General features: G+C 46.6%; 1 protein-coding gene across 3 annotated transcripts in view; it reads right to left on the bottom strand.

Annotated features, from left to right (window-relative positions):
• Positions 1 to 24,355, bottom strand: part of Khdrbs3 (KH RNA binding domain containing, signal transduction associated 3) — a 153,215-nt gene extending 128,860 nt beyond the window's left edge. For all 3 annotated transcript variants that reach the window (XR_005287001.2, XR_005287000.2, XM_038344100.2), the window contains exon 1: positions 24,222 to 24,355. Coding sequence is in view for 1 of the 3 variants with exons in the window: in XM_038344100.2 (XP_038200028.1) it covers positions 24,222 to 24,309 (88 nt within the window). In the remaining 2 variants the exon portion in view is untranslated. The remainder of the gene's footprint in view (positions 1 to 24,221) is intronic.
• Positions 24,356 to 26,993: the final 2,638 nt, after the last annotated feature.

The following is a 26,993-nucleotide window of genomic DNA, read 5'->3' as shown; positions in this document are numbered from 1 at the left end:
TGAGCTCCCCCAGAACAACACAGGTATTAATACCATTCATACTCTATTTTCTATATAGTTTCCTATTGAATTTCAAACTTGAAGACAAAATTGGGTTCCAAACTTGACCACGAACAGGAAGCCTGAAAACAAATGTCTTTGGAATTGCTCAAACCTCATGATTGGGTCTCTGGGCACACAGGAGGAAGGTGAGGAGCAGAAAAGGAGGAATTTGCTCTTATGCTGGCCAAGCCTAGGGTGAAACCACTTCTCACTCCTGGAATTTGGAATGGGATTCTCTGGCAGGCAAGTTCCCACAGGGGAGGAAAGGTAAACATCATTCCACCTCGGAAATCCAAAGTTATCTGTATTCTTTAGACATGCAGGCATCTAGAGGTCAGCCTAAAAACTAAAGGAAACCAGAAAAAAATAATTTTTGCTGAGCGAGCACTTACAAGAACCAGAATATTTGGCTTCATGGTCTCTGTGTGGCTTCCAATGTGTTTCACAGAACCAATGAGTGCAGGCTGCTGCTACACACCCAGTGTTTGCTCCAAAGCTCGCAGTGGCTCACACCCTAGGAGGGCTGATAAGAATGACTTGTCTTGGAACATGGGTTACAACCTTTCTCTAACTGTAGGAGACACCTATGGTTCTGCATAGGACAGCTAAAATAGGTGCACCAATGCTGTTCTCTAGTCCAATACAATTTTATCAGTGGTCGCTGTAACTGGACTTCCACATAATTTTGAATGTCAAGTAATATTTTTAAGCCAAACATAGTGACACCTGCCTCCAGTCCAAGCACTCCAGTGGGCCAATACAGGAGGATCAACAGTTTCAGGAGAAACCAGGCAGTGGTGTTGCACTGCTTGGGGTTTGTTTGTTTGTTTGTTTGTTTGTTTGTTTGTTTTTCTTTGGTAACTGCTCTTCAGGCTCTGAACAACCTAGTGTTGTTTTGTGGGTAACATGTAATAAAGAAAAGCTAGGAACACTATGCATGTAAACTCAGCAATTTAGAAAAAATTAAACAGACTGAAATAAAACAAACAAACAAACAAACAAAAACCTACCCCCAAATCACTGAGAAGTAAACAGGAGAATGTTCCGCAGACTTGCAGCACAGTTCGTCTATTATACAACCCAGATAGCTTTACTTTAAATAAAAATCTACGTCAGCTAAGAAATAAAATAAACATCTTCAAAGGAGACCACATTTTTCTTGAGAATCTTACCTACTCTTGCAGCCTGATCTACCACTATGTTTGTGTGGGAGCGTGGAAACACTGTTCCTGGGTCACACTCCTCTCTGGAGTTCTAGACAACAGTGTCAAATCACAGGAACCCATCTCTAAGCACTGCCTATGCTCAAGGTTTGCAGCCATGGTCTTATTTAATCTTCACAGCGCTAGATAGATGAGCCAGTCCTTAGCCTTGGATTCCTCACTTCCACTTGCTGACACAAAGCCCTGGCTGGCTTCCTCTCTCTTAGAAAAGAGCTCCAAAGCTTCCCTTCCTCTGGTACCTGGGGTAGGGGAGATAAGTGATCTGGAAAAAGGAAATAGGAAAGCAACTCTGCACCTAAAACTTAAATCCATAAGAATTAAAATGTAATCCATAAGAAAAGACATTTAAATCTCTAACCACAAAAGAAACAATAGAAGCCTGAGCTTGCATCTGACTTTTGCTGACTTCATTTTGGTCCAAATCATGCAACTAGCAAGTGGAAGAAGACACACACACGTGCACAGGCTACACGGAACACAACAGTTTCTAAGTGGCCAGGAAAACCGGAAGGAGGAAGCAAGCTTTAAGGTTCTGGGAAGGGGTGAGCAAGGTCCACTGCACCGAGGTCTTCAACGTTGCCAAACCAGCAAAGGATGCAGCAGTGTACTGGAAAGTCAGTGAATGCCAGCCTGCCACCCTGAAACCCTGCATCTGGCTGGAACTAGGACAGACAGGGCCTACGGCTGAGCAAGGGAGACAAGCAAGACACATAAGGACGCCATGGAGAGGAGTTGCACAGAATTACCAAAGAAAAAAGGGTTCCAAACATTTTACTGGCTAGACTGTTTTAAAATAGTCGTCACAGCCACACTACACTTTGTAGTAATGTCTGGCTGGCTTCAGCATCCAGAAGATGTTCCTTCATGGTCAGCTATTTCCAAACATCTCCACTGTGAAAGATAGCATAAAGTCTCAAAAGGATGTCTGGAACCAGGCTGGCATTCACCATCCATGGGTTTCTCTAATCCCTGAATACTGAAGCCAAACACTAATATAGACAGATAATGGCATAAATTAAGACCCACTAAACAGCATTTTCCTAGCAAGATAAATCTGGAGTAGGCATCTCTAAACTACTCTGCCAAGAAGTAAGAATCATTCACGATTACAAAGCTATCTTAACAGCTCATTAATTTAAAGAAACATGGTTCTTCTTGCAGTCAACCAAGTCTACCTGGTAAAGATACTTGCTTCATAATTTTGCAAGAGTTAAATGATCTACAGAAACATATTTACCGTTTCATATTCTGCTGTTTTTTTCTTTTTTATTGATTTTTATTGAGCTCTACATTTTTATCTGATCCCCTTCCTACCTCTGCCCTCCCCTCTTCAATCTTCCCCCAAAGTCCCCATGCTTCCAATTTACTCAGGAGATCTTGTCTTTTTCTACTACCCAGGTAGATTAGATCTATGTAAATCTCTCTTGGGGTCCTCATTGTTGTCTTAAGTTCTCTGGGATTGTGGTTTGTAGGCTGGTTTTCTTTGCTTTATGTTTAAAACCCAGCTATGAGTGAGTACAATTGTCTTTCTGTGTCTGGATTACCTCACTCAAAATAATGTTTCCTAGTTCCATCCATTTTTCTGCAAAATTCAAGATGTTGTTATTTTTTTTTTCTGCTGTGTAAATGAACCACATTTTCCTTATCCATTCTTTGGTCAAGGGGCATTCCAGGTTCTGGCTATGACAAACAAAGCTGCTATGAACATAGTTGAGCACATGTCCTTGTGGCACGATTGAGCATCCTTTTGATATATACCCAAAAGTGGTATCACTGGGTTTTGAGGAAGGTTGTTTCCTAATTTTCTAAGAAATTGCCACACTGACATCCAAAGGGGTTGTACCAGCTTGCATATCACCATGCACAAAACTCAAGTCCAAATGGATCAAAGACATCAACATAAAGCCAGCCACACTGAACCTTACAGAAGAGAAAGTGGGAAGTACACTGAAATGCATTGGCACAGGAGACCACTTCCTAAATAGAACCCCAGCAGCACAGACACTTGAGAGAAACAATTAATAAATGGGACCACCTGGAACTGAAAAGCTTCTGTAAAGCAAAGGATATGGTCAACAAGACAAAACGACAGTCTACAGAATAGGAAAAGATCTTTACTAACCCCACATCAGACAGAGGTCTGATCCCCAAAATATTCAAAGAACTCAAGAAATTGGTCACCATTTCCAATCACACATACTCCAATAAAAAAAATGTAGTACAGACCTAAATAGAAACTCTCAACAGATGAATCTAAAATGGCAGAAAGACACTTAAGGAAATGCTCAACATCCTTAGTCATCAGAGAAATACAAATCAAAACAACCGGAGATTCCACCTTACACCTGTAAGAATGGCCAAGATCAAAAACACTGATGACAACTTATGCTGGAGAAGTTTTGGGGAAAAGGTGTTGACTGAGGTTTCTGTCCTGTCCAGTTCCCACAATCATTAAGTACCAAAGAAATCACACAGAGGTCTACATTAGTTATAAACTGATTGGCCCATAAGCTCAGGCTTCTTATTAACTCTTAAAACTCATATAGCCCATTATTCTTATCTGTGTTGGCCATGTGGCTCAGTACCTTATTCAGCGGGGCAGTCACATCTTGCTTCTGTTGTCAGGTCACAACTGCAGAAAGAGCTTCCTTCTTCCCAGGAGAACAGGATTCACCTGTTCTCATTGACCCGCCACTACTTCCTGTCTGGTTGTCACGCCTATACTTCCTGCCTGGCTACTGACCAATCAGTATTTATTTAAAAAATAATTGACAGAGTACAATTGTGCCACACCACTGAAAAGGGAACACTTATATTCTGTTTTTTAGACCAGTGTGGTCATAATCTCCCTCAGAAAACAAAACAAAGCAAAACAAACAAAAAAACAAATAGCATTTGAAAGTATGCAAGTAACATCAGATAGAGAGATATAGATGACAGATGATACATAGACAGACAGACGGATAGATAGATAGATAGACAGACAGACAGACAGACAGACAGATAGATAGATAGATAGATAGGTGATAGATAGATAGATAGACAGACAGACAGACAGACAGACAGACAGACAGACAGAGACAGCAGGCAGATCCACATAAACATTACTTTAAGACTTTGGGAGCTGGAGAGATGGCTCAGTGGTTAAGAGCACTGACTGCTCTTCCAGAAGACCAGGGTGCAATTCGCAGCACCCACATGGCAGCTCACAACTGTCTGAAGGTCCAGTTGCAGGGGATCTGACAACTTCATACCAATGCACATAAAATTTTTTTAAAAAGTTAATAAAAAGACAGTGGTTCTCAACCTGTGGATTGTAATCACTTTGAGGGTTGAACAACCCTTTTACACAGGGGTCGAATATCAGATACTCCGCATACCAGATATTTGTATTACAATTCACAACAGTACCAAAATTACAGTTACAATGTAGCAATGAAAGTAATTTTATGGTTAGAGGTCACTACAACATGAGAAACTGTGTTAAAGGGTCACAACATTAGGAAGGCTGAGAACCACTGCTTTAAGATATACATAGCAAATACATGTAACCAAATAAAAATACAAGTTAGAACTATATAAGCAACTTTTCATATGAACATATCCATATGCTATAGAGATATTTTCTGAAAACTGGCATCCTACATGCCAAAAGGAAATGCACATGAAGCTATGCATATGAACACACAGCAATGATTTCTGAAAATATCTTGAAGTGGGAATTCTGAATAATGCTTTAAAGATAAGATTTCTGCAGCACTGCTATAGGACAAGGTCAATGACTTTATAAGTAATCCTCTCCCAACTGTCACAGGTGCCATCATTCTGGAATCCACGCTGTCAGTTTCAGAGCCACATAACTTTGGATGTCCTGAATCCTCTCTTCCCCTTCACTCTCACTGAGCTTTAAATGTACAACTCCAGCATGTCATTCTTATGAGGGCTTCCTGAAAACAGACCGTGAGTTACACATCCCCAAACATCTCCCAGCGCCCAGCACACTTCACCACGACATCTTGACAAGTTACACTTTCTTTCTCATATATTCTTCTCTTCTTCTCTAACTATTTCCTACCTAGTATCTGTTCATTCAATGTCCCTTAGTGAACACCCATTGCAAATGAGTAGCTGAAAAAGTACTGCATTCAAGGAGCTGAGTGTCGGCAAGATATTCGTGTTAATGGATCAAGTCAGGAAGCTAAAAGGCATTCTCTGAAGACACAGGAACAGAGGGTAACTGAGGAAGACGGGGTTTCTCTCATGGCACTGGCCACACTGTGCAGTTAGGTCTCCTATGTCTGTCCAGACAGGCTATGTATTTCTAAGGACAGGTACTTACTACTCCTTAGTCACAGTTAAGGTCTTAACAGTCAACATCAACAAATCGACAACAGTAATGACAGCAATACATAACATTTATTGAACGTTGCTGGCTGTCAGGAAATAATGTTTTACACCTGGTAGCATGTTTATTCTTCACCAAGAGTCCTGTAAGGTGGCTTCTTTTACTATAGCCATGGTTTGAATCAAATGAGGAAATTTAGGGCAAGAAAGTTACTTGCCCCAGGACACACAGCTAAGAAGCTGAGCAATGAGACAGAGGAAGTCTAAGATCCATTGCCCAGAGGACATGTACAAGTGACATCAGTGCAAACTGGAATTCTCCATTTACTCTCTAAACTACATCTCGAAGTGTTCTGAACCAGAAACAGTCTGTGGGGGGGGAGGAAATAAGCAGGTCCTGACTGTGGTCAGACGCCAAGCCCTGGGGGGGCCTCAGAGGCCACTGAAGAAAGCTTAGTTGAGGAACAACAGAAAAGTGGACAGTCGCATAAGCAGGCCAGAAGCAGGACTCCTTCCTCCCAGGGAGCATTCATTACAGAAAAGAACCATGGGATACAGTGCAGGCCTTTCCTAAATATGCTTTAGAGCACCGAGTTCCAAAGGCTAATCTGCATCCAAGATTCCAAAGCACAGAAATGCTTCATTCTCCCCACCCCAGCCAGCATGGCAAGAGCCAACTCTACCCCAACCTGAGGGCAATTACACACCACCATGGGAACTGCAAACCACAACGCAGGCATCAGGGGCAGCTGAAAGCATTTCGCTGCCATCCACTGGGCTCCAGGTCTGAGGCTGCACAACAATACGACTACAATAATTATTGGCTTAAGAAGGTATTTCCAGACAGGCCCGACCATTGTACTGCGTGTTGAATGTGGACCAAGAGTTCATAAACATAATTAGCAAGTTCCAAACACTGGCCAGGTGCAGAGTTTAATTAGCACACAAAGCACTTCCACAGAGAAAACAGAGCAGGGTTTACTTTGTTTTAATGGTAAGGTGGCAGAGAGAGAGAGACAGACAGAGAATGACAGACAGAGACAGACACAGAGAAAGAGACTGAGACAGAGAGAGACAGACAGAGAAAGAATGAGGAAAGAGACCCGGTGTCTAGCAGCACTGGGGAAGGAGGAAAAAGCCCATGACTAAGCACAAGAACAAGGCGCCACAAGGTATGTAAAGTACAGAACTGAGCCTTAGCTGCTGCCAGCTCTCGGAGCATATCCAGGAGAGTATTATTGGCCAAGCACATTTTACCTTCTCTAAAAGGCACATGTTTGTGTTCCTTTGGTGGTTTTCTCTGTATAGTTACGACGTCAGGCACTCTCCCCGAGCTTTATGGAATCGTGTCAGTCAATAATGCTGACGATGCTGAAATCAGATGTGGAGGACAGCAAGATGGACACAGGTCTTCCCCTCCAGAAACAGTCTGCTTTTCACTCAGGCTAAAACCTAATGTCTCACAGGCTCAGTGGCTCTACCTCTAAAACAGGGACACTGGTTCCCATTTGCAGAAGGCTATTGTAAAGATTAGATGAAATGATGATCGGGAAAATAGATCCTAGACCTGTATAGAAGATCAGTGGGAGCTACCACTAGCATATGTCTTAGTTCTTATTATGGAATAGCACAGAGTCAACTACATGGAGCTAGACAAAAACCATTCCCTTCTCAAGTCCGTGTTCAAACTAAACTGATGACATACGCTCCGGAATGTCGGCTTTGACCAATGGCTGATGCAATTCACCTGGCAAGCAGGCACCACCTTTGCCATTTCTACAGCTGTCATCTTTAATTGGCATTTATTTCTTTTCCTTCTTGCTCTATTTTTCTATCTTAGTCACCCAGCTATGTGGGAGTCTACAGAGTTTTGAAACAAATGGGCACAAACTGAAGTCTTATCCAATCACTGTGCTTGGTAACTTTAAGAATGCTCTTCAGCCTGCCTTTCTGATGCTCAGCCGCCAATCTGCTTATCACAGATGAGACTGTCATTCAGGTTAAAGACAATGAGACATCGAGACTAGAAGGAGCTACTTTTTGAGAAAACAAAAGCAGTAATTAAAAGGTCAACCAAAATAATACTTAATGAGGCAGGCATGGTACACAGCAGATAAAAAGCAGAATAGGAGAAATGGAGAGGAGAGGAAGGGGAGAGGTCACCAAGTCAGTCAGTTAGCTACCTAATGATTCTAACAAGCCATACCAAATCTTTGGCAAACACCCTGGCAGATACTCTTGAGTATTAGACAAATAAGGCCTCACCAAAGTGCAGAGGAAGAGAAATCAATTCCATAACACCCTTAGCTCTCGATGAGTTTGGGAATCAATCTGCCTTCCACTTGGAGTATTCAGTTTTAAGCCAGCCAGGTGACTTGAGGCCAGTAGCACCTCCATGAGAGCCTGTTTCTCACTGGTAGGATGGAACTTATGTCATTCATCTCAGAAGGTGGTTCTGGGGACTGGGAAATACTGTCTGTCAATCTCCCAGCACAGCCTGATGCTTAGCAGGAACTCGAGCTTTCAAAGCCCATCTTAACTCATCATTCTGTAACAGTAACAACTCACTTGATGTCTGAGATCCTGATGCACAATTTGAAATAATCACAGTACATGAAAATCCCTAAAGCCCGGCTGCAGAGACTCTAGGCACCCATAAACATTCATGTCCTGCTGTATACCCCACCGCTCTGTGGCAGGCAGAAAACTGGCTTCCTCCAAGGACATCTCCATCCTGTTACCTCCAGAGCCCATAACCATTAAGTAGCAAGGAGAACGGCTGCAGACAGGGCTAAGCTGACCTTAAAGTGGAGCGATTACCCAGGTGAGCCCAGTACAACCACAGGGCTTTACAAACGGAAAAGCCAGCACAGAGATGATGGCCTCAAGGTGCTGCTTTTGCAGACAAAGGAGGGAGCAACAAGCCCACACTCCGTGACTAGTTTCCAGAGGTCAGAAAAGCCAGATTCTCTACAGAGCCTCCAGAACACTCAGCATCTACAGGGATCTCAGCCCGGGGCTGTGAAGTAAGAAGGAAGCCACTGTATTTGTAATAATTTGTCACGAGAGCCACAGAAAAGAAACTCACTACCAGGTTTTCAGAGTCATTTCAAGTAGATCTTAGAGATTTGAATCTGAAAACAATTATGCTTCCTCTATACAATCACAAATCTCTCAAGGGCATGAGTTCTTACTGAACTATACTATTCTAACTGTGATGATTCCATGTCTTGGCCATAAAGAACTCAAAGGATGTTAAATCCCACAAGGTCATGCAGTCTGGAATCTTCTGTTAATATGTTCACGACGTTAAAAACAGAGGCCGTATCCCTCCTCCGCATATCCCTCCTCTACACATCCCTCCTCTACACATCCCTCCTCCGCATATCCCTCCTCCGCATATCCCCCTCCACACATCCCTCCTCCGCATATCCCTCCTCCGCATATCCCCCTCCACACATCCCTCCTCCGCATATCCCTCCTCCGCATATCCCTCCTCCGCATATCCCCCTCCACATATCCCTCCTCCGCATATCCCCCTCCACATATCCCTCCTCCGCATATCCCCCTCCACATATCCCTCCTCCGCATATCCCCCTCCACACATCCCTCCTCCGCATATTCCCCCTCCGCACATCCCTCCTCTATATATTACTCCTCTATGTAGATCTATACTATCATTGAGACCATCATTTTCTCTTCATGTAAGAAAGTCAAGTCAACTTAATTGGATAGGTCTGTTATTTACAATTTCAGACAGATCAAAAAATATTCTAGAAAAGAGCCTCTTATAGATGATTCAAATAGAAATTTGCTTTTATTTAAAGTCTATGAAATGAGTTATGAGACTATAATAAGTAGTTTCATCACATTCACTAATTCACAGAAAGCAACAACTCACTTGGGCAAACAAAGAAGTACATAGTTTATTCAAGAGTATAGCAAGGGTCCTAGCTTTCTCCTTAACCAAGGCAATACTAAACAATTCCTCTGACACACCAATCTGTCCGAGCCAGAGTACATACGGGGGAGCTTCTGTACAGAAAACACAGGGGGCAAGAGTAAAAGCAGATAGATAGATAATAAACATTCAGATGAACAAACAAACAAATAAATAAATGTTGTCCATCTCAACAAAGCAAACCAGAACCAGAGTGCACCCATAAGACAGCAGAAACAAAGGTACCTGGGTCTGCTTTCTACTGAGCCCTAAGCACTAAGCATTAATCTATTGCTGTTGCTCTGTACAGATCTGCGGCCTCTGCACTCTACACATGCCATCAGGGAGGCAAGCAGGCCATCAGCAGGCAGGAGGAGTCACACTCAAGGATCTGAAGATCCCGGTGTAAGCATTCTCCTTTGATGTAGCCACATACATCAAAAGCATCCCCTAAGGAAATTGCATGGTGCCAACCACTAAGTGTAAAGTCGACTGGCAAAGTGTGAGCCAAACCAAAGTCAGAGCTAAAGAGAAGCTACCAGGGGCTGTTGAGTTTTCTAGGGGGATGAGCCCATGTCCACCATACTTCCTGGGCCCTGAACCATGGTGCTCTGCTTGACTTTAGCAGCTGGAGTGCAAGGGTGTACAGGGATCGGCATCAGTGGCAGTAGCAAAGGTTAAGATCCCTTTTAAAACGCAGTGCCCTTGTGTCATTTAGACCACACACACTTTATGAAGGTAGGAAAAGCGACAAGGGAGGCCTGCCCTTCTGCCCAGCCCTCTCTTGCCATACATGTTTCATTCATGTTCATGAGACAAACCTCAGTCTGCACAAGCCTGACACAGATACTTGAGAAATGACAGATCTCCTCAAAGCCAGTTGCTGGAAACTCAAAAGAAAAACAATCTACTGCCTTCCCTCACCAAAGTAACTTGAAAGATGGACTCTAAATGAGTCCCTGCCCCAGCCATGCTGTGACCACTCTCTCCAGAATAAGTGCTGAGGGCCTCACATGGGAGGGACAAAGATGCACAATAATGAGTCACATTACCCGCCTATAAGCTGCTGAGTAACTTCCAAAAATCCATTGTGAATGGCACAGCGAGGTCAGCACAAAGCACTGTTAGAGAAGAGGGGCGTGCTAGGCACAGACAGGGGTACAGACAAGGGGACACAAGACTTTTCTGCTACACAGCCGACAAGGAGCATGCAGTCTGCAGAGAGGCCATGCTCTGACACTAAGGAGAAGCATTCCTCCCATGAGAGCCAAGAATGTTTCTGCTCTCCATCAGGGTCACTCTGAAGTCTCGCTTCCCTCCCCCAACTAGAATAATGCACTACTTGCTCCTAAGCAAGGCCACAGTACCCAGGTTGTCTTTATTACAGCACTTACCACCCCACAATATAATTAATTTGGCTGCTTCCCCACTGCGCTGGAAACTCTTTAAGCAGGGATAACATATTAGCCAGCTCTGTGTTCCAGCACTTCACCCAGCCTAGCCATGCTCCCACTGTGTAAGGATGGAACCCACCCCTGGCCTGACACACCCTGCTAGAGCTACCCTGAGAAGGATACGACTTCCTCAATGCAAAGTTATGCTTCTCCTTTGTTTAACTCTCCAACCCCATACAAGTACAATCGCTGGGAATTCTTCACTGGAAGCAACCCGATGTGCTACCAAAACAGGTCAGAGTAGAATTCTTCTGCCCTCCTCTAAGGATCTCAAAGAGGTATCTAAGAGCACAAACTCTGGGCCTCGTATTCTGTGCTGGACTCCCTAAAGGAAAACACAGTAATGTCTGCTGCTAACTCACTAGACTTGGAAAAGGAGGATGGCTGAATTTTAAGGACCTAACAATATGCTAGCACTTCACATAGATTCTCCCAGGACCATTTAGGGATGAAAACACTTAAGTTTGTGATGCTTATCACCAAAGCTAATGCACCGCTTAACTGTCCATGGGTGGAGCAAAGAAAACTATGATATAACAGAATCATGCAGAACACAATCACACAATTGGCAAATTATACCTCTTAATTTTTCTCTCCTCATTCTTCTAAATCATTGAAGGCTGTACAAATACAGAGCACATACCTGTAACTCCAGGACTGGAGACTGAGGGAGAAAGATCACGAACTCTGTCTAGACCAGACTGGAATCCACAGTGAACTGAAAGCAACTTAGGCTACCGACCGTTCTACCTTAAAACACTGAAGAAATAAGCTGACCACCGGGATTCCGACTCTGTCTGGTCTGGTTAGTGTTTCACTAAATGACGGGCGGGCCGTCATGTCAAACAGTCACCATTTTCATGTAAAAACAAAAGTGTGAACAATTCCAACAGAACCAGGGTTTCAGAACGGGGACCAAGGTCTCCAGGGACAGCCGCCCTGTGGAAGTTGGACAAAAAGTGTCCTTGGGTGGAACTGCAAACCAATCCAAGACAAGGCCGAGGATACTTCCTGCTGCTCCCAACAAACGTGAAGGCCTACAGGTGAATGGAAGACTTCTAGGAATAATAATGATATTAACAATAACAACAATAATAATAGAAAAAGGAGACAGTTAGGGAAAGCCTCGCTTGTTTCAGGCAATGTCTTAGGTGGATGCAATCACATCCCCATTCAAGCTCCTGCTGTGTGCTGTGGCCACCCAGACTCGGCTTCGGTGTCAAACACGACTTCAGTGTGGACAGTATGCTTCCACCATGGATGATATTTCCTAATGACATACTCTCCTGAGAACAGCGTCACTCCTGAGAAAACCCTCTTGTCTCTGCTCGAATTCCCTTTATAAATACAGTAAAGCAATAAATTACATCAAGAAAGTTTTGAAAAACAAGTCTACCCTAAAAGAAAAAGAAAAGTATAATTTTGAGATTTTTTTTTTTTCACCTAATTGACTGGCGCCAAAATCTTGCCTTTCTGCTGAGCCTTGAAGAGTAACGTGAGGCCACAGGAGCACCAGGGACCGTGGTTCTGCTTAGACAGGGCTTCACAAAGAGAGTATCAGAGCGAGGAGAAGGCTCCATTTGTATCTGTCATACAAGCAAGGGGACCTGCATCTGGATCCCCAGCACCCACACAAAAGCCAGCTGCAGAGCACACTTGAAAGCCTAACACTGGATAAACAGACAAAGGAACCGTGAGGCGAACTGGCCCCCGACAGCGCAGCTGAATCAGCGAACTCCAGCTTCAGTGAAAGACCCCGTCAGAAAAATAAGGCAGAGTGCAACTGGGAAGGTCAACATGATTTAGGTCTCTGGCCTCGACACGTTTGTGTGAGTGCATGCCCCACACAGAAGGCATCTGTCTGATTGTGCCGAGAAAACTTCCTCTCAACAGTTTACAAAATTGTTTTCCCACTATAATAATGAAGCACTGAATAATGTGAGTAAAAAGGTTAAGAAGACTCATCTTGCAGGTACACTGGCAAGTTGCAGGGTGGTCTGCAGCAGACAGAGCTCACAGTTACCATTTGCTAACCCAGACAAGCACCTTCTACTGTGCCCCACCTGTTGGTGACCCTGGTAAGACAAAACTTACCAGGTCTGCTCCTTAGTCTGCAACACAAGAACAGTGAGGGGTGGGCTGATTCACCCCCTACAGCCTTGCACACCACTTGTTTTTACAGTATATCAGAGAACAAACACACTCACCCTTGTGCATGCTGTGCATTCTGCTTTCCTAAAACACTAACAGGAATTAACAGAAGGCATACCTCAAAAATATCCAGTCTTTGGTTTGAATAGAAAAAGCCTGAGTTCAGCATGGAGACAATGGAGACACACTTAGAGATACAAAGTTACTTCCCAGGCCTCTGAGCAAGGGACGGGGAAGCAATGACACTGAAGCAGCCCAGACCCTGGCTTCTAAGAGCATCCCTCCCTGGGAGAAGCCAGGGTACTGTGTAAAGCAGAGCTAATTTCACAGAAAGGCAACAGCAAATGAGCCCTGCAACAAGATGCTGTTTCCTCTCTAGCATCCTTCAGTGACTGGTTCCTGGACTGCCCCAAATACCCAATGCACAGATGCTCAACCCCTGTATATAAAACAGTGTGATGCTTACTTACATGAAGCTCTCTGTGTCTTCTCTGTTCGCTATATGATCACTAGGGTACGTGTTAGTACCTAATACTATATAATCTGTAATCATGTATGACTCACATAACAAAAAGGGTACATGTTTAATAAATATCCTATTGGTTTTTTCAAATATTTGACACATCCTTGGTTAAAAACACAGATATGGAACCTGTGGATACACAGTTGGCCAGCTATACTCACATGTGATAATCCCATCCAAAGGGCCAAGGGTACGTGTCAAAGGGCTCCCGCTAACCAAATGTGGGACAATATGAGCATCCTTTATACAGTAAAGGTTCCTAACTCACTGATTAAAGTAATCCATGAAAGCACAAGACAAATGAGACAAACTGAACAGAGGGGTAGGGAAGAGGAATAGGGACAGAGAGATGGCAAAAGAAATGTCCCCTTTCTGCAGACATCAACTGATAAATATGACGGGAGCGGAGTGGAGAAAACCACAGCCACAGCCACGGCCACGGCCGTGTTTCGGATAGGAAATACTGGGTGCTAGTCTGTGAGGAATATTTAGTCTTAAAGAATGTCTCCAGAGAAGCTCTAAGTAGTTACAAAAGGAGACAGTTTACTTTTTGGTAAGATGCCAGCCTGACTTCAAACAGTCACCAGCCTGATCAACAGCACTGTGAAGTACCAGTACCATGAGCATCACACAGGAGACTGTCCCCTCCACAACAGTGCAAAAGGATCAGACAGCCCAAACTCAGAGAGGCTTACCACCCACACTGGCATGTCCTCAGAAGCCGGGAAAGGCAGCAGGCTGTGGACACTAGGACACTGGGAGCTGCAATGTCTGCTCTGGATCTGGACCCTTCGAGGGCAACAAACAACAAGTGGCAAAAACAGGTAAAGAACTAGGTGACAGACAGGCCAGCATTACCACTGAGCTTCAAGGGCACTGAAAAACAAGGCCCTTCTTGAGGGGAAGTAGGGAGAAGCATTTCATACTCAGAGAGCAAAGCCAAGGGACAAGCGCACCTCACACACAGGGGGCGTGAGAAGGAAACTAGAGCAAGCGTTAACTGGTGGATCCACATAGACGGGAGAAGAGGTCTTAGCGTTATCTTGTCGATGTGTAAGCTTAAAATTATTTCAAATAAATCTTTAGTGCCAGCAACAAAAAGTACCTTGACTATCGAAGGAAGAAAAGACAGATAAATAACTACAAGACATCATCAAAGGTAGGAAAATGAAGATGTGGGGAAACAGAAAACCATGCCACTGATCGAACCCGTCCGGTATTCAGCACCCAGCTCAGAACTCTTTAACTAGAAAGCCGGAAGAAGACTGGATCTGGGGGAGAGAAGAGGTGGGGGAGAAGCTGAACTTCAGGCAGATTGTATTCTGTGAGGAAAAGACAAACACCACAGCATTTGGTTGAGAGAAAAGCAGCTCCCCCACAGCACATAGCCCACTCTGCGAAGTTTGTTGGCATGTTTACCTCCCTGCCTGGGGCCTCAACACTTCATGAGACACAGTATAAAGGAAAGGGAGGAGGCTGGAGAGATGACTGTGGTTAAGAGCTCTTGCTCCTCTTGCTGAGGACCCAAGTTCCGTTCCCAGCACCCACAATGGGTAGCTCACGACCGCAGCTTCAAGAGACCTGATGCCCTCCTATGGACGCTACAAACGCACATGCGAACACACACACTAAATAAATAAATAAATAAATCTTTACTGATGTGCGTATTGAAATCAGTAATGCAGGTGATGGCAAGGATGACAGCAGCAGTTGGCTCTGTGCTCACTACAGCCTCGCCTGCAGGGCGACTCCCACCGCACCGCACTGAAACACCACCAGCGCTCAGAGCGCGCGGACTCGTTTATTCGCCGTTTTGCAGAAAGGAAACTGAGGCTGAGAAGAGCCAATGCAGCCATGGTCACACGACAAGAAAGGCAGAGCTGAGAAGTGAGCCCAAGGTTAGCTGACACAAAACTTAACTCTCCTGTGCTGCTGCAAAATAGCGTTGAGTTGGACTCCAGGACCACGCCCAGCCGACTATGGCCTGCAGGGCTAAGGGCAAAGGATTGTTCTAAGTGTTCAACTTCTGTTTCTGCTCTCCGATCACGATCACACGTGGACTGAAAGGAAGAGACGAAGAGATGCGGGCAGTAAGAAAATCCAGTCCCTCCCCTCAGCAAACAGGTGACAAACCAAAGAAGACCAGGTGAAGCCTCCGTTAGCTGTCACTGTCACTTCATCTCAGTGACAACAACTGAGCTAACATCACTGCCATTTACAAAGCTGGGAACGGCAGCTCGGACACACAACTACCATGGTTCAATTTAGCACTATTAGATATTCACAGTTCAATTTAGTAGTTCAAAGTACTTCAACACACATATTTGTATCACTGAAAAACAATTTATTTCCAGAATCCTTATAGTCTCTAGATATGGTGATCCAGTATTGAGCCCTGTTAGGAATCACTTTAAATGAGAGCTGTGTTTGCTTATAAAATCCTCGCGAGGCCTTGTACCTGGCAGTGACAGACGCTCTAACTCACCCCTGAAGTCAACAGCAACAGAAGGCGACAAGAGGCAGGAAACCCCACACCAGCCCACAAATCTTTCCTTACTATTGCTGGCTTGCATATCTAAGACTTTGAGACACATGCCCCAATGCAAACTAACTGTGAGAACTATGATTCGTCTCCCAAGAAACAGACTGCAATGGCCTGTACCCACAAGCCAGACCATCCTAGTATCTACTTAACAACGTGTTCAGTCCAGCGCTTCTCAGCCTTCAATTAGATCACAGAGCCCTCTCCGAGTTAATCACATGACTCAAACACTTAGATGGCCCTGTGAGCACCATTATTTTATCTGTAGAATGAGACAAAACTACTTCACACAGCAGTACCAAGACTAAAAGAAACGTGGAAAAGCAAACTAGCAACTGAGCACAGTGCCCTTAGGAACTCAGAGACACAGGCAACTAGACAAAAACGTGCCGCTGTGTCCTAAAATGCTGGCCAGAAAGTATCCTAGATTTGGGGTGGGGGGGGAAACTAAGAGAAATGCATGAAAACCCAAAGAAACACAAGCCTGTGCATCAACACTAACTTCAGTTTAGGAGTTAAGCCAGTGTGGACAGAAGAGGATCCGCAGCTATGTGGAGCGCCATCTAGTGGAAGAAAAGCAGAGCACAAATGTGTATCTGGAACAGAAGAAAATGAGAATGAAAACTGCCCCTCCCTGTTCCCTTCCAATTTCTCAATGGGACCTCGAACCAACAGTGACCCCAAGTGTAGGATTTATATGCTGAAAGCAGGGATCAAAGAAGTGGCCGTCGCACATCCATACCCTTTACCATGCCAAGGAAGAGCACCAGTAATATGCCAGACCACCTTTAAAATCCTATTTTTAGCAGCAGAAACTGATCGGAGAAATCCATGGAAGTTCCCGGCCTCCCAGATCAGAGCCTGCTCTCTTGTGCTGTGGAGGCTGCAGTGGCCAGACACGCTTTAAGCTGTGCAGTCAAAAAAATGTTTATGAAACTTTGTTAAATTTAGGCTTCAGGTGCTGTGCCTTGGCTAGTGTAATGAAATCAACCCAAGCTGCTAATTCTGGTGAGAATACAAGAGGCTTCCTAAGCCAGGGATTTCTCTGCCCATTCTTCCTGGGCTAGAAAACTAAAATCGTACTAGTACCATAAGATGACCGTAAACAATGGAGCTAGGATCCATGTATTAAGGTCACTAGACACTGCGTCTGGAGAGTGACATCAGTACTCCTGCATCTGTCTCGGGCCAGTCTACAAAACCAGCAGGGGATAATAATTCAGAACCTACTGTCTGTTCTGCATTACGTATGTGTAAAACATCGGTCACACAACTGGAACATGGCGTTCTAAATTTGCTGATGAGCAAACTGAGGGTCTGACAAATGACTCAACTGGAGGGTGTGTCACATTCCATAAGCACAGAATTCTTCATGCGCACTTTGTTACCTGGCAGGTTGGCTATTCCCAAGTAAATGGCATCCACAGGTCTCCACACTGGCAGTAGTCCCAGTGTGCCCCTCTGTACAACGTGGGATCTGTCCTGTTCGGCAGATCACCTATGCAAAGCCTCACAGTTAATTTTAGGAGCTGACATAGCAACACCAGTCCCAGCACCTACTTCCACGCTATCTGATGCTTCAAGGGACACACACGGGTTCGTTACCTGACCTTCCTGACCTCAGTCTTCTCACCTGCAATATGATTTATTCTTTTAAGAATGCTAGAAGACGCCGGGCGGTGGTGGCGCACGCCTTTAATCCCAGCACTTGGGAGGCAGAGGCAGGTGGATCTCTGTGAGTTCAAGACCAGCCTGGTCTACAAGAGCTAGTTCCAGGACAGGCTCCAAAGCTACAGAGAAACCCTGTCTCGAAAAACCAAAAAAAAAAAAAAAGAATGCTAGAAGACTTAAATGAAATAATGTACATAAAGCATGTAAACAAGAAAAGGCCCTTGATAAGTGGCAGCTGCAATAATTGGCAATTATAAAGCATGTATGTTTAAATACACTCCTTTCGAGAAAGCCAAAACTATTATTTGTGGAAATATGACCCTGTGTGTTAACATAACATTCTTTTTTCTCTTTTTTTCCTTTTTTTTTAAAGTCCCCTTTCTTTTTGAGCCTGGAAGCAGGAAGACTTCCTCACTGTACCACAAACTAAATAAAAATCTAATCCGAACTAGTCCTGGCAGACCAAGTATTAAACACAAAGAGCGCCGCGGTTCTACAGAACTCCTTCACTTTCCACACCACGCTGTCCGGCTCTCTGTGACTCCCAAGATGCACACCTTGAACACCCAGCGAAGACTCCACGGTGCTGCTGAGAGCACAGGACACGGGGGCTGCCTTGGGTTAAAGCATATTTTCAGACACCACCCCTAAAAATTCATCACCAACAGAAACTCCTAGAGGGCTTCTCCCATAATCAAACTTTTATTTAAAAACAACACTAACAGCCTTTTATATCCTTTGAAAACACTGAAGATTGGAAGTTCCAGCCTCTACCTCCACTGCTTTCCATTTTGAAGGTAGGGATGCCTCAGTAGGGGTTAAAAGCAAGGGGGGGGCAGCAAGTCAGGGATAAATTTCCTACCTTGCAAGACCCTGTGAGTCGGAGATAATGCACAGGACACGCCTGGCACCAAAGAGGCCCTCCATGTGGTAGCTTGTATAATAACCAATCATAACCACTGTCCCAGAGCTGAGATGGCCTGCCATTCTCTCTTCTTGCAGCCGGACAGATGACAAGTGGCAAACAGGTCTCTAGACACCTACGTTGAAGTTGGCACTTGGCATCCACAGCACTTCAGTTTGTTCCTCTGACTTTCGGGCTCTGGCTAAGCAGAGCTGCAGTGGTGCACACCTTTAATCCTAACACTCAGGCAGACCTCTGTGAGTTCTAGGCCAGCAAGGGCTACATAGGGGGTAGGAGTTTCCGGCTGGACCTCAAATTGCAGATTAACTCCCTCAGGTAAGAAGGCTTTTAAGACAAGTTCTAAGGGCTCCCAGAGTTCTAATTTGACTCATCCCTTCTGAATTTCGGAAGGAAAGCTGACTGCACCAGAGTGCACGGGTTTAACAAGCTCCTCAAGAAAGCACCACGTAAATAAATGTCTGATTCCCAGCAGATCTGACAACATCTTCTCGTTAGCTCCTGAAGAAAGACCCCTACTGTTCTGCCACATTTAGCATCCTGGCCTGCTCTTCTGCTTGCTTTCCCATAGTTTGCAGAGCCTGCCTGCCTGCCTGCCTGCCTGCCTGCCTTCCTTCCTTCCTTCCTTCCTTCCTTCCTTCCTTCCTTCCTTCCCTCCTCCCTCAGTGCTGTGCACATTAGAGTCCTCATCCCCACCCCACGGGTGCTGCTCCACAGCGGTTAGGGGCAGAGCTCTCTCCATGGCTCTGAGTTCTGAGCACACACTCACACTCTCCGTTACCTTCGTGGTCATCACTGCACAGCCATGAAGACTGGAGTTCAGTTTGCAAGGGCCAAGAATGGCACTGGATGCCACCTCCTGAAGACACAAGGGCAGGTGAGAGACCAGGTCTGCCTCCTAACAGGCTCTCACTCTCCCAGCAAGGAGATAAGATCTACACAGCAGCATCCCACCAGGGCAGAGGTAAGCGCTGGGACTAAAAATAAGAAAAAGGCAATGGAGCCCTCCGCTTTGGCGGAGAGAAGAAAGTAGATGGAGGAACTAAAGCAGAAACCTGGAGGGAAAGAGTAAAAATAGACACCATATCATGTACCTTTCAACCCAATGTGGTCAGAGAGAGAAAGAAGCAACTGCACATCCCGGAGCCAGGCTTCCCTAGTCTGCGCCTGTCATCAGCCAACAGTCTTAACAGGACCTGCACTTCGAGAACCCCAGGGTCCGTACAGAACAGCATGGCAAAACCAACCACCAAGTTTTGCCGTTGCTCTGACATTCTGAAAGCGTGCCATTTGCGGCAGGTTCTATGACTGAAAGCCTGGCCCAAAGACCTCTCCATCCCTGGGGTGTTGGCAGTAGTAAGAATACTACTAGCATCAGCCAGGACAAAGGGCTTCAGAAACATTGTCCTAGCTCATGGGGATCTTCTGGTCACTCGGTACTCCAAGCAATGACTAAGAAGGACTAAAGTCCCGGGGGAAAGAAGACATTTAGAACTAAAACTCACTCTATCCCACAGTGGAGTACAGGGCATTCTATTCTAGTTCTTCAGCTCCCCTCCAGCACCCAGCACAAAAAGCCTGGCACACAGGCTGCGTCCCCAAGGTCCATGTGCTGGAACACTGTATCTCTGCAAAAGGCACCACATAAAACGCAGGAGTGGCTGACCTCAAACTGAGGCACTACATCCATTTCCTACAAAGACAAACCAAAACACTCACACCAGGAGAGAAACAATGAAAACAAAAATAACGGCAGCCTCCACTGGATGAAGTGGGGAATGGCACTGGGCAGCGAACAACAAGCCCCACACCTTAACCACACTCTGCGAATCTCACTGGTGAGCCCTCACTGCACGGGTCTGAGCACACGCAAGCAAAACAAAAGCAGTTGCAAAAGGGATTCCCCAAAACGGATGCTACGCCACTGAATTTTTTACACTGCAAGGGAAAGTGAGCTAATGGCCCCCTTTCTGTGCATAGATCACATACAGCCTAAGTAACGCAAAGAACCCTAACATTTGAAAAACTGAGGTGCCATAAAACCCATTATTTTGAATATCAGTGTGGAAGCGCAGGCTGCCTGCACTCCACTTCCTCCTGTAACCAAAACAACTAAATTTAACTTGGCCAGGAACTGCAGCTGATAACCAGATAATTAAAAGCACAGGCTGTGTCTTGGGTAGACTTGAACAGAGAGCCTTGACCAAAGTGCTAGATTAAATCGGAACATAAGACATTCTGGAGAGGGATTTAGCCAGTGGGTATATCTCCTACTAGCAAATATAATACAAAGCATGCAACAACTCTCACCTCCAACTCCCTAGCAAGAAGCACATGGCTTCACCCTGTAGGCACTTCTGTGGGAACAAGTGGGGAGCAGGGAGAGGACACTAAAGCCTGACAGACTGATTTCTCATCAAGCCTGATTTCTTTCATCTTCAATGCCAATTAAGCATTATCCTTACTTTTGTTGAAGAATAAAATTTCACATTTGGGGCAAAGAGAGAGAAGCGGCTACCATTGGGAATTATAAATCAACTCAGTAAGTAATGTCCATGATAAAACACCGGCCTGGAGAAATGGCACAAGTCCACCTGTCCTAAAGGGAGAGCACCTGACAGCATATCCGCCCAAGTCCTTACTTAAAGACTGCGACAAGTAATAACTCAGCAAGGACGCCGATCAATGTTTATGAACACTGCATTCTGAGATGATCACATCTCATTACCGTACGGTGCTGATTCCTAAACAAAAACACTGGTCACAGGAGGGCTTTAATTGCAGGTGCCTTGGCCTCAACATCCACTTTCAAGTCTACAATGGAGTCTGCTTCTTTAAGGAAATACAGAAAGAAAGCACTGTCTTTTAAAGCAACATCGGTCTTCCACAGCACACACGATTTCCCTCTCTTACAGTAACTTAACCAGGGACAATCATATTCACTGTACTGATTTCAACAGTATTTTAAATTAAGGCGCAAGAAGAGTTCATTCCATCTTTTTGGAAAGTCACATGTAAGAAGATAGAAGATGTGGACTCAAATTAGTTCTCAGTACCTCCAGGCTAATATGCAGCAGGGGTCCTAGCAGCCTTCCAGGAAAGCACTGATTGTCTAGCCTACTCCCCTTGAAGTGTGAGAATGGAAAGAGACAGCAAGCACCTTAAAGTGCCCGGGAAACTTTGTAAATACTGTGAGCTTTGGAGACATGAGCCACAGTCTGAAAGGCTCTCAGCGGCCACCATTCCCTGCTGTTGGACGTTCCAGCATAACTTCTGAAAAGAGACTTTCCTTATAGGAAAAAACACAGCAAAGGAAGAGTAATAAGGCTTTCGTATAAGCAATAAGAGGGTGGCTATCGGATTTCAAATGAAATTTTGCCAACAATAGCCTGAATGCTGACTTCAGACCCGACGTTTTTAAAGAGGCACTTGTAACGCTGGGGTTACATAAGAGACCATAATTAATACTTAAATAACAGGGAACTGCGTTCTGGGTGTCTGCCTCCTTCTCAAGTCATGTAAAAATTCCCAGTAACAAGAGCATCCTGGCAGCAGGGCTTCCTTCACAGGTAAGAAATGTCCAAGAATTACATGCCGGGTGAAAAGCAAGACAACCAAGTTCAACACCAAACAAGCCCTAAATTACAAGACCTCCCCAGTATTTGGTTCAGGAAATGGAGTCCTTATTAACACCAGTAGATGCAGGAACCGACAGAATTGTGAACATCGTAACAGCACGAGGCTATGACAACACAGCACGGAAAATAATCCCGACTTTAAAAAATAGCTCATTGGCTTTTAAACCACGTTTCCCCAATTGAACACAACCCTGGTTTGACTTTGTTTCTTCACTAGGAGAACTGTACCTGGTCTCACAGTCCAGAGCATTTCAGCTCCACTGATCTCACACAATGTACAAAGAAATTTCTTACAGAGATGACAGCCCAGCAGGCAGCAAAAGATATATGTAAATCATAAAAGAGTGGAGTACAAACCTAACGGCAGGAATCTAACTACAAAACTGTTCAGAAGGACCAGGCAGTAAAACTTAAATTCTTTTTCTCTAATTTAGGAGTGAATGCCCATGACTCTTTCACAAGCCTGTTAGATAAAAATAAATAAATAAATAAAAAATAAAAATAAGCATGCCATTAATGGGAGAGGCTTGTAAACGTATTTCTGTTCAACAATTCAAAAGAAGCTTAAATTCGTGGAGACGGTAAGTCTCTCCAACAAGCCCACCAGGCGACAATCAACTGTCTACAACAGGCAAGTAGCAGAGGTCGTGGCTCTAAAACACAGGAATCTACACACAAACAGAATATGTCTGCCTCATCTTTCTCTCTCAACAATAAGAGTAAGGGCCAGCATTGAGAGAAGCACACCCCTAACTAGGAAGCATACACCGCACAGAGCGATTCATAAAATAGTTACATTATCTGGCCAGATAATGTCTCTGTCATGTCCCTGAAAATAGAAAAGGGAAAAAAAGAAGAAGAAATAAAAAGAAGGCAAGCCCATCTTCCTCTGAAACACATATGCTGGACCCGGGTGTAGGAGACATATCCGGAGAAGGCGGGCTTCATTTACCTTCCATCCCAGCAGACGATTCAGGAAGCCAAAGGAGAAGTAAGCCTGAAGAATACTGTTCTGGGTAGGCGTGCCTCCATAAACCCCAGTGTCCCTGTCCTTGGCACTTTCCGGCTCCTTTCCCACCCGCGCTGGTTGGAGGAGTGTGAAAAATGGCACAGGCGGGTGGTTTCGTTGGCAATGTGCTCAACCCCAAGCCTGCCACCAATGAGGGTCACCCGCCCAGCTTGTCTCAAAGAGAGAAAGGGCGAATAAGAACGGGCTCTCTGACGGGCCTCCTCTCCCAAACTGAGTCCTCCAAGGGCCGCCTGACTGCCAGCCTGGCATAAGTGCCCGCCCCCAGGAACGGCAAACTGCCCAGCCCGTGGTTGCCTGGGCACACACAGAAGAACGTGGGAGAAGGGCTGGGCTCCTCCCTCGGGGCCGCTGGGGTCCTCCCCTCAATCTTGTTTGGAGGATCTGACCCTAAATCTCTTCCAAGGTCCCCAAACTTCACTAACAACCCAAGCACCTGTTCCCTTCACCTCCTGCGCAGCCAATCCGCTCAAGCCCATCCATTTCCCCACAGCGCCTTCTTCCAGCTCCTTGGACACCCCAAACACCCCAGGTCCCGGGGCGCCCCATTCTCCCTGACCATTTGTCTCGTCCAGCGTCGGTCCAGGCCCAGGACCCTGGACACTCGCTGTGTTTCGCCCAGAAGTTTCCCCTGGGTCCCCCAGGGTCCCCACGGCTGCGCTTCTAGTCCGGGGCAGATGCCCGGCCTCCTCCCTCCTCCCAGAAACCAGCTGCGCGGGTGCCGTTAACGGCCGGCGCGCTCACCTCGGTTCACCAGGCGCAGGGCGTGCGTGAAGGAGGGGTCCAGAGAGTCCTTCTCCGCCATCAGCTCCGGCAGGTACTTCTCCTCCATGCTCGCCGGCCGCCGGGCCCGCTTCTCCGCCCCGCGGCGCGCGCGCGCCAGCCGCCCCGCAGCCCGAGCCGCCCGCCCCCGGCGGCGCGGACCCCGCCAGGCGCCTCGGCGGCTAAGCCGGGCGGGCGGCCGGGCGGCGGCGGCGGCTCGGGGCGGGCGGCGGCCGCTCAGCCCGGCCCCGTGGAGCCCCAGATCACCGCGCTACGGGCCGCGGGGTGCACGGCGACGGGATGAGCGAAAGGAGCGGGCCGGGAAGCCGAGGAGCGCTGGTCCGGCTCGCCTGCCAGCCGCTCGGAAGCCGAGCTCTGCCGCGACCCGCCCCGCGCGCCGCCCCGCGCGCTCTGAGCCGCCGCGCAAAGCCCGGCGCCCTCCCCGGCCCCGCCCGCCGCGCCTGCGCGATGAGCTGACCGCCCGGCGCGCGCCGCCTCGTGGGGGCACTAGGACTGCGCGGCCCCGCGGCGGGGCTATAGTGGAGGGGCGTCCGGTGCCCAGGCCCCGGGTATCCACCCCGGGCTCCCCGGCAAGCATCTCTAAGCTGTCCACCATTGCCTTGTATGTGCACAGACTGGGAAACTGAGGCTCACAGGTCAAGTGGCGCACCCAAGGTCACCAGTTCTGGGGGAGAAGGGGCAAGGGCAGAGCCTGGGGACCCCGAGTTTACCCGGCCCCGATCTGGGAAGAGGCGATGAGACCAGGTGCCTCATTCTCAAAAGCTCCGCGGACTTGCCTAACTTAGGTCTCTTTTCTGTCCGCTGGTATTTGTACGAAAATAACGCCGGGCCCGGCTTGGAACGTCAGTCTCCTGAGACCCTTGGCGCAGAGGTCGGTTACATAAAAGCGCCTGTCCTTCAGACTGTCTTTGTCTTCCAAGACTTACTCCGGGTTGCGCTTCTCCTTAGCCATAAACATGCTGGTGCCTGGACATGGATGAGTTAGTCTCTCAAAATTGTCCCCAGGAGAGAACCTACCACACTGCGCTTGGGTGTTGATGTCTCCTTCTAACCGCCCAACCAAACGCCAGCAAATGCTCTCCTAAACCCCTTGCAGATCCCTTAAAGTGTGTGGAATAAATGTCCTACATCAGGCCAAGGACTCCAGAGTCCTTGTTCAGACTCTGCTTTAGCCCCACCTCAAGTCCTGACCTCCGGATAGTCCCTTTACAACCCTCAAGACTTCCCCAGGAAAAAAAAACAAAAACAAAAAAGAAACGAATCGCTTCATTTTCTTCTCCCTGTGTTTTGAAACCATTCACGAAACTGCCACTCTGCTTTCATTAGCCCAGTACTATCCCAGGGCACAGCAAGTTTTGTCTGAGAGAGGGGTCTCCAACGCCTGGTGCCTAGGATGGATGTGGGGAGGACCCCTGCAAACTTTGCTGAAGGAATCCTCCAAACACCTGATCCCTTGTTAGGTGCAGCCCCAGAGTCCCCTGCAACAGTGTCCCCCGTGTCCCTCTGTAGTCAAAGCTGTCAAGAGGCAGTGACATGAAATGGTCACTAGTTTGTGGCCTTTAGCAAAGTTAAGTCACCTGTGTCTCAGTTTCCTCATCTGTCAAGTGGAGATGGGAAGAGGTTATTTCATAGAGAGCTCATGAGGATTTGCTGTTTTACAAGGACCCAGCACAAGAGGAAAGCCGGTCTGTTCTGTGACTGTTTCAGAGAGTAGCCTTGCATGGCTACTCTCTGAAACAGAAGCTTTGAAAGGCAGCAGGCAGACCATCTGTGTGGTCCTCGCTGCTGGACGCCGAGCACAACCCCAGCAGATTAGCCTGGAATCCAAATAGTAGACCCTACTTCTGCCCCTGAGCCCCAAGCTGGTCTGGTCAGGCCGTGTGACCCAAGTCCCATCCTCACATCTGGACCTCCAATATCTGGATAATGACAGCAGTCCCTCAGGGCACTGCGGGGTTCTTGAGGGAAAGTTTTCTCCTTTTACATCTAAATGGAAACACATGCCTCTTGCTTGTCTTTTTTCCTCCCTGGACTGATTTACATCCCAGTGATTTTCTGAGACCCACTAAGGAAAAAGGGGAGTGGACCGAGTGCCTGGTGAAAGAGCGCTTCTTGCCCTGTGTTTTCCATTGCCTGCCTCAGTAGTAGTCTAAACCTTCACTGGTGATTATCTTTATTAAGCATTTACTAATTATCTTTGCTAAGCCTTTATTAAGTGCCAGGCTACCCTGGCAGCTTTACACACGGTCCTCTTGATACATGCAGCAAAGATTCCGCTCCTTACCATTTACTTGGCAAGCTCTCTCTCAGGCTGAATAACTTCCTACTCTTCCAGCTGCCCCAACGCTGTCCTGAGCTTCCAGGTCCTCCTGTTCTAAACCTTCCCCACTCCCACCTTCCCTGATAGTGATTTGAGATGTGTGAGATAGGTCTGTGTGCCAGCCTCTCTGGAGCATCTGGCAGAGATGCCCCGCCAGCAGCTGGGGAGGAGGACTGTGCACCACGAAGCTGACAGCAGAGATGCCTGAGCGTCTGCTCGGAACCCTCCTCCTCAAGGAGCCGTCCAAAAGGGCAGGTGCCCAGCACTGTGAGTGCCCATACCCGACCCTCCAGGGACGAAGACTGATGTTCCTGTAAGAGGATCAGAAAATTGTTCCCACCCACCAGTCTGGATGGACCACAAGAGCCACTGTGGGGCACCTCCACTCCGTGTCTTGCTGTATACTCTGCTGT

Source organism: Arvicola amphibius, chromosome 9 (assembly GCF_903992535.2).
Source record: "Arvicola amphibius chromosome 9, mArvAmp1.2, whole genome shotgun sequence".
Taxonomy (NCBI): domain Eukaryota; kingdom Metazoa; phylum Chordata; class Mammalia; order Rodentia; family Cricetidae; genus Arvicola; species Arvicola amphibius.
Note: the sequence above shows the minus strand (reverse complement) of the source record. Positions and strands in the feature narration are given on the sequence as shown.